Source organism: Rana temporaria, chromosome 3, assembly GCF_905171775.1.
Source record: "Rana temporaria chromosome 3, aRanTem1.1, whole genome shotgun sequence".
In the NCBI taxonomy this organism is placed as follows: Eukaryota; Metazoa; Chordata; class Amphibia; order Anura; family Ranidae; genus Rana; species Rana temporaria.
The window spans coordinates 133304046-133313747 of NC_053491.1; the positions used below are offsets into that span (position 1 = coordinate 133304046).

Genomic DNA, 9702 nt, shown 5'->3' on the forward strand with positions numbered 1-9702 from the left:
TGATTCACAAAACTGGTTGGGCGGAATAAATAATGTTTTGGGCAAACTATTTCACAAATATTTGTTTTTTCTTATATCATTGTTAGGCTAGTGTTGTAATGTTATTCTGGACCTGTGCCCTGAGAACATAAACGGTCAACTAGTTAAATGCCCAGTGACCATTATTTGTGTGTGAACTCTCAATTACATTAAGTTCCATAAATTTATAAACAGCTCATTGCTGGATGGGTAAGACATAGCTGGTCAGAATAACAATAGTTCCCCAAACTACTTCATATTACCTTATTATGTCAGTGCATGTTTGTGTGAGTGTTAATGTGTGGTGGATGTGACAGATTTGTATATCTACATAGTATAACCAAGCACTCCCCTGTAATAAGTATACAATGAATTTAAAACATTACAGACAGACGCACATGAGAAGCAATAGTAATTCCCTTCATCCACATAATCATTTTTCAGATCTGTATGTGAAACTCTACGTCATTAATATAGCAACTCAGAAGCGAATCATAAAGAAGAAAACCAGGGTCTGTAGGCATGATCGAGAGCCTTCATTTAATGAGACATTCCGTTTTAGCATGAGTCCTGCTGGACACTCACTGCAGGTAAGGCTGTAATTTGCTTCGTATTGACATTATGATCACCTATAGTGTATGGTAACTAAAAATAAATTACCGGTATATGCACATTATGTAAAATAATTATATTCTTTCACAAGTACATTTTGAAATTGTTAAAGCTTAAAATAACTGCCAATGTTGCTTCTTCTGTATTTATGTTATTTTGTCACTAAAATATTGCATTTATCAAAGTTTTCATATTTAAAGCAGTTGTATACCCGCATTTGTTTTTTTTGTTTTTTTTGCACCTGAAAAGTAAAAGCCATAATGAGCTAGTATGCACTGCATACTAGCTCATTATGAAATACTTACATTAAAACGAGGTGTAGGGAACTTACCTGGTCCACTCCGAGCGAGATGTCATCTTGCTCCGGCGTGTCTTCCGGGTATCGCCGCTCCAGTGCTGTGATTGGCTGGAGCGGCGATGTCGTCACTCCCACGCATGCGCGTGGGAGATTTCATTCCGGCAAAGGCTGGCGGCGGCCAGCCCTTTAGCCAAGATGCCCCCTGCGCATGCGCCGCTGCTATCAGCGGTGCATTGCGAGGGGAATATCTCCTTAACCGTACAGGTTTAGGAGATATTCTTTATACCTACAGGTAAGCCTTATTATAGGCTTACCTATAGGTAAAAGTCAAAAAGTGGGGTTTACAACAACCACTTTAAAGTGGTTGTAAAGGCTGAAAGTTGTTTACCTTCATGCCTTCTGCGGCTTGCTATGGGTGCACTTGCCAAGGGGGAGGAGCCCAGAGGACTGAGAAGAGGAGGATCAGGGCTGCTTTTATGACGAGTTTGTTATTAACCTCCCTGGCGGTATGATTCTGTCTGGAATTACGTACCAAAAGCGGTACCATTATTTGCAAGGAAATTTGGCGTTTTATACTGTAGGCCTGTAATCCTTAGGAATAAATCACTTAAATCTGACCAAACAAGAATCTAATAGGCATCCCGGGTATGACATTTTTTTAAAAACAAAATTATAAATTATAATATAATAAATAATTATAACAAATAATAATATAATTCTAATAAAAATTATTCAATAATGTAATCAACTCAAAATCACTGAAATTTGCTCAGTTGCAAAATTGTTGCTCTCATTATTATTTTTTTTTATGACAAATTTCCCCACAAATCCCCACAAGTGATTATAATTTATTATCGATGTTTTCTAGCTGATCTAAAACCATTTTTGACATAAAGGGACACTTTTGGTTGTTATGGACAATCTACAGTTTGCAGGGAGAAAGAACCGTTTTTATTATATAAAAGAACATGTAGGGCACTGGGCACACCACTAGGGACAAGGGGGGGGGGTGTATTTTTTACATACAGTACTGTAATCTATAAGATTACAGTATACTGTATGTATAGTGTTTGTTTACTTTTTTGAATTTGGCGCCGATCTCTGCTCCCGTGCGTCGTAACGTCGCAGGGAATGGAGATCGGCGTCACAGGAGGACACTGTGTGAATCGAGCGAGGTCCCGCTCGCTCACACAGCGCGGTGGCATCGCTGGATCCAGGAACAAGGTAAGCCAGCGCGCGCTGCAGGCTCTGAATAGCTACCCCGAGCGTGACTTGGGGTTACCGATTTTAGCAAAAAAATCCACCCCGAGTCACGCTCGGGGATACCGCCAGGAGGGTTAAATAAAAAAAAACTTGTTTCTACTATTGCAGTACAGAAATTGAATTGATAAAAATGGTGAATTTTTTTATATACTAGAATTGTTTTATAATGCACTAAAGAAAGAGAGAGAACCGTTTATTGGAGAGTGGAGAAGAAGCCTCATCCCCCCCCCCGGTACATGCGGCGGTCGGTAACCCGCGGGGAGCGATCTGGGACGAGGGCGCGACTATTCGTTTCTAGCCGCCCCCTCGCGATGGCTCCCCGGAGCTGAAGAACGGGGAGAGCCGTATGTAAACACGGCTTCCCCGTGCTTCACTGTGGCGGCTGCATCGATCGAGTGATCCCTTTTATAGGGAGACTCGATCGATGACATCAGACCTACAGCCACACCCCCCTACAGTTATAAACACACACTAGGTGAACCCTAACTCCTTCAGCGCCCCCTGTGGTTAACTCCCAAACTGCAACTGTCATTTTCACAATAAACAATGCAATTTAAATGCTATATTGAATTTTTTTTTAAATTGTCGCTCTATTTTTGTTTATAGCGCAAAAAATAAAAACCGCAGAGGTGATCAAATACCACCAAAATAAAGCTCTATTTGTGGGGAAAAAGGACGCCAATTTTGTTTGGGAGCCACGTCGCATGACTGCGCAATTGTCTGTTAAAGCGACGCAGTGCCGAATCGCAAAACCTGGCCTGGGCATTTAGCTGCCTAAAGGTCCGGGCTTAAGTGGTTAAGAAGATATACTCATAGACAGTTCCAACAATCATAATTCTTCCACATTGGCAAAGGAGACCGTGGTTCCCTCTACTAGTTCAAATTTCATCATGTCATCCTATCCAGCTGCCAATCAGATGAGATCTGCTGAGATCTGCTGATTCAAGGGGAATTGTGGAGACCTTGTAAAAAAAAATTCACAGCAGACCCAAGAAGGGGGATAAGGCTTCTTCCAGCATATTTTCCTCATGGATTCAGAAAGTTATAAAGGCAGCATATACAAACCAAGGCTTACCTTCACCGACAGAAGTGCAGGCTAATTCTATCAGAGGGGGTGCGGCATCATGGGCAGCTCACGCGAAAGTTTCGGCATTTGATATCTGCGAGGCAGTCAGCTGAAGTTCTGAGTCCACCTTTGTGCAACACTACAAACTGGATGTAGCCCCAGCTATTTTTTCTCCTTTCGTTCCGCTGATGTACAGCCTTTAATAGCAATTAAACATTTTCTTGGCAACCACTGGGGTGTTAAGTTGTTTGTCGTTTTTTCTATTCCCAACCTAAATTGGCTAGTTAAGTCCCACTGTTGCTGACATGAGGTGACCCAGGAACACAGAAAATTGTTACCTGATACTTACTGTAATTGTCCTTTTCTGACGTATCCTCATGTCAGAAAACTTTTATCCCTCCCTTTGTCCTGTTGCAGTCTATTTATGGTGCAACTGATGGAAGGGGGTCTCTGTATTTTATTCTGAGGTACAGTAGGTGACCGCGATATTGTGTCAATCTCGCTCCCTTTCTCGGTGAGATTGACCACCTACAAGCCCTATCGCGGAGCCAGCGCCGAGCTGGCTTGCCGTGATGGAGACAAAGCCGTCATAGAAGCGACGGGACATCCGACTTGGATTCCCGCCAATTCTAGCTGCGGCATTTGGTATGCATTCCTGAGAGGGAGAACTCCACGCCAAATTTTAAATAAAAAAATGACATGGGTTCCCCCCCCAGGAGCATACCAGGCCCTTAGGTCTGGTATGGGTTGTAAGGAGACCCCCCCTATGCCGAAAAACCGACGTAGGGGGTCCCCCTACAATCCATACGAGGCCCGTATCCAAAGCACGCTACCCGGCCAGCCAGGAAAGGAGTGGGGACGAGCGAGCGCCCCCCCCTCCTGAGCCGTACCAGGCTGCATGCCCTCAACATGGGGGGGATTGGGTGCTCTGCGGCAGGGGGGCGCACTGTGGGGCCCCCACCCCAGAGCACCCTGTCCCCATGTTGATAAGGACAGGGCCTCTTCCCGACAACCCTGGCCGTTGGTTGTTGGGGTCTGCGGGCGGGGGGCTTATCGAAATCTGGGGGCCCCCAGATACCGGCCCCCCACCTTAAGTGAATGAATGTGGGGTACATCGTACCCCTACCCATTCACCTGGAGGCAAAGTGTAAAAGTAAATAAACACGACACAGGGTTTTTAAAATAATTTATTAGTCTGCTCCGGGGGCCCCTCCTGTCTTCTTTAGCTCTTTTAGCAGGGGGGGCTTCTTCTTCACTGCCGTCTGGTTCTCTTCCGCTCTCCGGGGGGTCTTCTCCGCTCTCCGGGGGGTCTTCTCCGCTTTCGGGGGGTCTTCTTCTATCTTCTCCGCTCTCCGCTGTTGACTCGGCGCACCCCGGTTCTTCTCCCGCTCTCCGGTGCCTTCTCCTTCAGGGCTGGCCGCCGATATCTTCGTGTGTTAGCTCAATTACTAGCAGGCGGCCAGCCCAGCTCTTCTGTGATGTCTTCTTCTTCTCTTCCCTTCTTCTGCCTTCTCCCGATGTTGACACAACACCTCTTCTCGCTGCAATGACGGGTGCGCGGTTTGCATCTGACTTATATAGGCCTCTCTTATGATGTCACAGTCCCATCATGCTCCGGTACCTACCCATGTGGGTAGATACCACGTGGATAGGTACCGTAAATCTTGTGAACAGGGTCACAGACATCAAAACAAATGTTACAGGGTGATAACCCTTCCCTATGCTACCCAAAAAGCTTAAAAATCGTTTTTTTGGCTGAAGCTACACTTAAAAAAAAATTATGTTCTAACTTACAAACAGATCAACTTAAGAACAAACCTACAGACCCCATTGTGTTTGTAACCCGGGAACCGCCTGTGTGTGTATAAATATATATATATATAAAGTGTGGTTATACATACGGCCTAAGGATTTGAAGTGGTTAAAACATTTTTAAATATATACAGTATATAACATCGCCTTCTACACTGCATGTACATTTTTAAGTATCATTTTTTTCATTGTGTTACATACATGTAGTTTTCAAAAAATTCCAATAATCTTATTCTTAATTTTATTTTCCATAGATTTTGCTTGCTTCAAATGGAGGGAAGTTTATGAAGAAAACTGTTATTGGTGAAGCTTACATTTGGCTGGACAAAGTGGACCTTCGAAAAAGGATAGTAAATTGGCACAAACTTTTAGCAAGCTCTGCTCAAACACACTGAACAACACTATTAGCTGGGAGAAAAACGTCAGGAACAATTTTAGTTTCAATGGAATTAAAGACTGCCTAGAAAACAAAGTTTGCACATGTTTCAAGCCGTGCTTTGAAATCTTTGTTGACGTGTTTTGCAGTCGATGAGAAATAAGATGCATTTGTTATTAATAAATGACAACTTGTAGGGGATGATGATAAATAAATCTGGTGTGCAGAAGACTGGTCATATTTTTGGATTAGAGTATACAAGTGCTTTACTAGTTCTATTATGTTTCATTCAACAGAGCAGCTTAGAAGCACGTGAAAATAAGGCAATATAAAATAAGGGTTAAAATAATTTTAAAAAAAGTAACACTCAATATATGTTTAAACTAATTTGCACCTTAGATGTTTTCCATTGATAAATAATATAAAATGCTGTTTATGGTGTTTCTTGGAGTTGGCAAATGTACAGGAATAAACAGTATAGTTCCGTCCTCTAAGTTCCAGGTAATGTTCTCTCTCTATGCCACGTGTACAGTTACCGTGCAGTTAACGTGCAGTGCCTATCTTTTATTTTGTGATTTGAATTGCAAACATGGTGAAACACATGAGCTCAGTACTTCTTGCTGGTTTATATTAGCATATGTCGGGTACTGCAATTTCTGATTCATTGGTTTAATGAGGAAAAAAAAAAAATATGAAAAGATAACTAAAGTAGCTGTCAAAGCCTAAAGTAATGCTGTGGCACAAAACAGAATGTGGGTTTTGGTAACATAAATAAGGAAAAGGAGCCTATGTGTGTTGTTCTACATGCCACCATTTAGTTAGGAAAAGAATATAAAAAGCAATTATGTTCTGAATTTTCTCTTTGTAACTCAGGTGAATGATTGATGGGTATGTTGAAAATGAACTGTTAATTGCTACAGTCACTATGTACATACATACTGCCTATCATGCAGTGTGTTCATAAGTGGTTTCTGTCAAAATGAAGGCAACTTAATGTCAGATAAAATCATTGAAAAATGGAATATGTGTTTGTTTTTCCTTTCCATTCCTGTTTCCATTATGATGAACGTGTTTCTGATATCCCATTCAATAGCCTAAAGAGCTACAATAGTGCATTTTTAAACTGCAATTCTTTTATGCTGAGCATTACTTAAAAGACTGCAAAGCATGCGAATGGTTGCTACGGAGACATAATTTCAGAATGATAGCACAAATACAGATTTCTGCAAGGAAACCTGTAATCAACACTACATTAGCAGAGCTACCATTGCTCTGCCTTTCATTCACTACATTCCAAAGACATAACGGTATTTGTTCTCTGGAGCACCATAACATTTCTTTTATTCTGTTTCCATTTTTGCAGGCCATGTATAGTGTAGAGAAACTGCAAGTAGACTCCGTGTTTCCTTAGCTTGGACACACCCTAGAATTAGTACCTCTTAAACACATGAAATTCTGCAGATGAATTTTTCATCCGTCAAACAGAGTGAGTGACAATGTTTTGGTGCATCAATGACTTATATAAGCAGTGTATAATATGCTTCCGAAGTGTGCCAACAATGTTTCAAACCAAATTCTTGAGTTATTATGGAAGTATTCTATGCAACATTGATGTATCAATGCTTTTTCTGTAAGTGAAAATGACAAAAAAAATGTGTAAAACTAAAAAAAAAAAAAAATACAAAAAAAAAAACTTCTTTTGTGTATAAAACAACTATCAGTATTTTCGTTTTTGCACATATATTTGAACACATTAATAGTGTTTATTGCTTTTGCTTCTCCTAGAAGTGATTACCGTACATAGATCCAGATATTTGTTGACAACTAGCCCTCTCTTGATATTAATTTTATAAATAGAGCCAAGATAAAAAAATATATATATAAATATATGTTTATTTATATGCAAAGCAAGGCAAATTTTAGAGTTCTGGTTGATCCGCAGAAATAGAAATGTTTAAGCAAAAAGCACAGTGTGTGTGATTATAAGTGAGTGAGATTTATATAGTTCTTTACATTACTTTTGTTCAATGGCCTCGTTTGGAAATGACGAGTTTTGGATGCTAAGCATGAGTCAAAAGTATTCCATGGCTGCAGATTAAAGAGATGATATCTCCCTCTTTTTAATTGTTTGCAGTACTTGAAACATAACCTTATTTAAGCACACATAATGAATACAAGTAAAAGAATGAAAACTTAGTGGCAGGCAAGAAAATACCAGTTTAAATATAAATTGCATGTTATTTTACCCTGCACACCGACACACCTACAAGTCATAATAAAACAGACATTAATAGTGCCTGATGTTTTATTAACATCTCAGATATGCTTAAGTTGCATTGTTTCAGGTATTTTTTGAATACTATTGTCTTTTTCAGTGAAAATAAATCCAAATAAGTTTTATTTTACTCCTAACACAAAGGACATCCTGTCATTCTGAACAAAATTACGTAAAAAGGGCCAGACAAAATGAATACCCTCTCTCTAAGACTTTATTAGAATCATTAGTCTGTGCTTTGCTGTTCTAACAAATTCTGACTATAGAAATGTTAGAGGCAAGTACCCTTTTGTTATTGTGTAAATAAGTCTACATTTTTGTAGAAAGATGAAAAGGACTGAGGGATTCTAATTCCATTCGGCATTCAGCATGTGAATGTGAGCATTCTGTTCAATTGTACATGTAAAATTGATATGTGATGTGCTCAGATGGTGAACCAGCAATGGTTGAACAGCGTGTTTGTGGTCATTCATTGAGAATCTGTACAGAGAGCCTGAAAAATAAGAGATATATATGAAGAAAATGTAAAAAAAATATATTTAAATTACGTAAATTCTGTAGTGTCCTGAAATAAATGTTTTCACATGAATGTTGCATGCGTTGATGGACGTCTGCCCATATTTGTGTATTTTTATTATTGTCATCCTACATTTTTTTCCCCTTCTAATCCCTGGAAGATCATTTGTTTAAAACAGTTGTACAAATGAGTTAAACATGAATGAACTGTATAGAAATCTGCCTGTAAATCTGTTAATGTTTCTTCATTTAATGTAAAAATCCATGTCATAGTTTTTGTGGTTGTACACAAGATGTAACTTGAGAATTTATGCAAATGTGATGTACAAAAGGTTGTAATCCAGTCAAGCTAATAAATATTTATAACATCCTTCTCTTTGTGAACGTATTGGGTATAATTTGAGAATTTGTAAACTAATAAATGTATTAAACCTTCTGTGTTCATATAAGGCAGTGATGGTGAACCTTGGCACCCCAGATGTTTCGGAACTACATTTCCCATGATGCTCAACTACACTGCAGAGTGCATGAGCATCATGGGAAATGTAGTTACAAAATATCTGGGGTGCCAAAGTTCACCATCACTGATATAAGGTATATATTATAGCTATTTTGCATACAAATACCATATACACATTTCAAAATCTAAAACAAATGCGTAAAATTGATCAGGTATTGTATCACTTATTCTACTATCTAAGTGTAGGCATCACTCTGACTTAGTACTTCTGCTTTGCAGCACTTGGGTACTCAGATTGAGTCCCGATCAGGACATTATCTACATAGAGTTTGAATTTCTTCCCTGTTATTGCATGAGTTACCTCCTACTTTTGAAATACATGCTGTTAGGTTAATTGGCTCCTTTCTAAAAGATGCCTTATGCCCTGTACACACAATAATTTTTCCGACGGAATTCCACTCAAGCTGTCTTGGATACACCAAATTCCAACCTTCAAAAACACGGTGATGTACAACGCGTATGAAATTAAGTTCAATGCTTCTGTGCATGCGTCGACTTGATTCTGAGCATGCATGTTTTTTTCTCCATCTAAAGTCCATACAGACAAGCGGAATTTCCAAAAAAAGAGAACATGTTCTCTTTCTAAGTCGAATGGGGCATACACATGGTCGGAATATCCAATGAAAAAATCCCCTCTGACTTTTTTCATCGTATGATATTCTACCCTGCATGCCTCAGTTGGCTGGCTGTCTTACCATCTGCCCAAACAGTAGATAAAAACACTTTGAGTTCCCAGGGAATAGCGCTATAAAGTATTAATGAAAGAAGCGTGAATGCATCTGGTCAAATCTGAAATAATCTTGACGTCTTAAACATATCTAGGGATTTTTGTACCAACTTTATGCAGTCCTAAAAAGATTTTGCCCAATTTCGGGCAAAGTGATTTGCCTTCACCGTTTACACTCAACTCTACTACATTTCTCTGCCACTCTGTCAGAGCCCTAAT

The 9702-nt window shown here is 39.7% G+C and overlaps 1 protein-coding gene across 1 annotated transcript in view; it reads left to right on the plus strand.

The window, feature by feature from the left end:
• Positions 1-8609, plus strand: part of PCLO (piccolo presynaptic cytomatrix protein) — a 398487-nt gene extending 389878 nt beyond the window's left edge. Inside the window, exons 27-28 of the mRNA XM_040343440.1 lie at positions 463-608; positions 5324-8609. Of these exons, the coding sequence (XP_040199374.1) occupies positions 463-608; positions 5324-5464 (287 nt within the window). The 3' untranslated portion in view covers positions 5465-8609. The remainder of the gene's footprint in view (positions 1-462; positions 609-5323) is intronic.
• The last annotated feature ends 1093 nt before the right edge of the window (positions 8610-9702 follow it).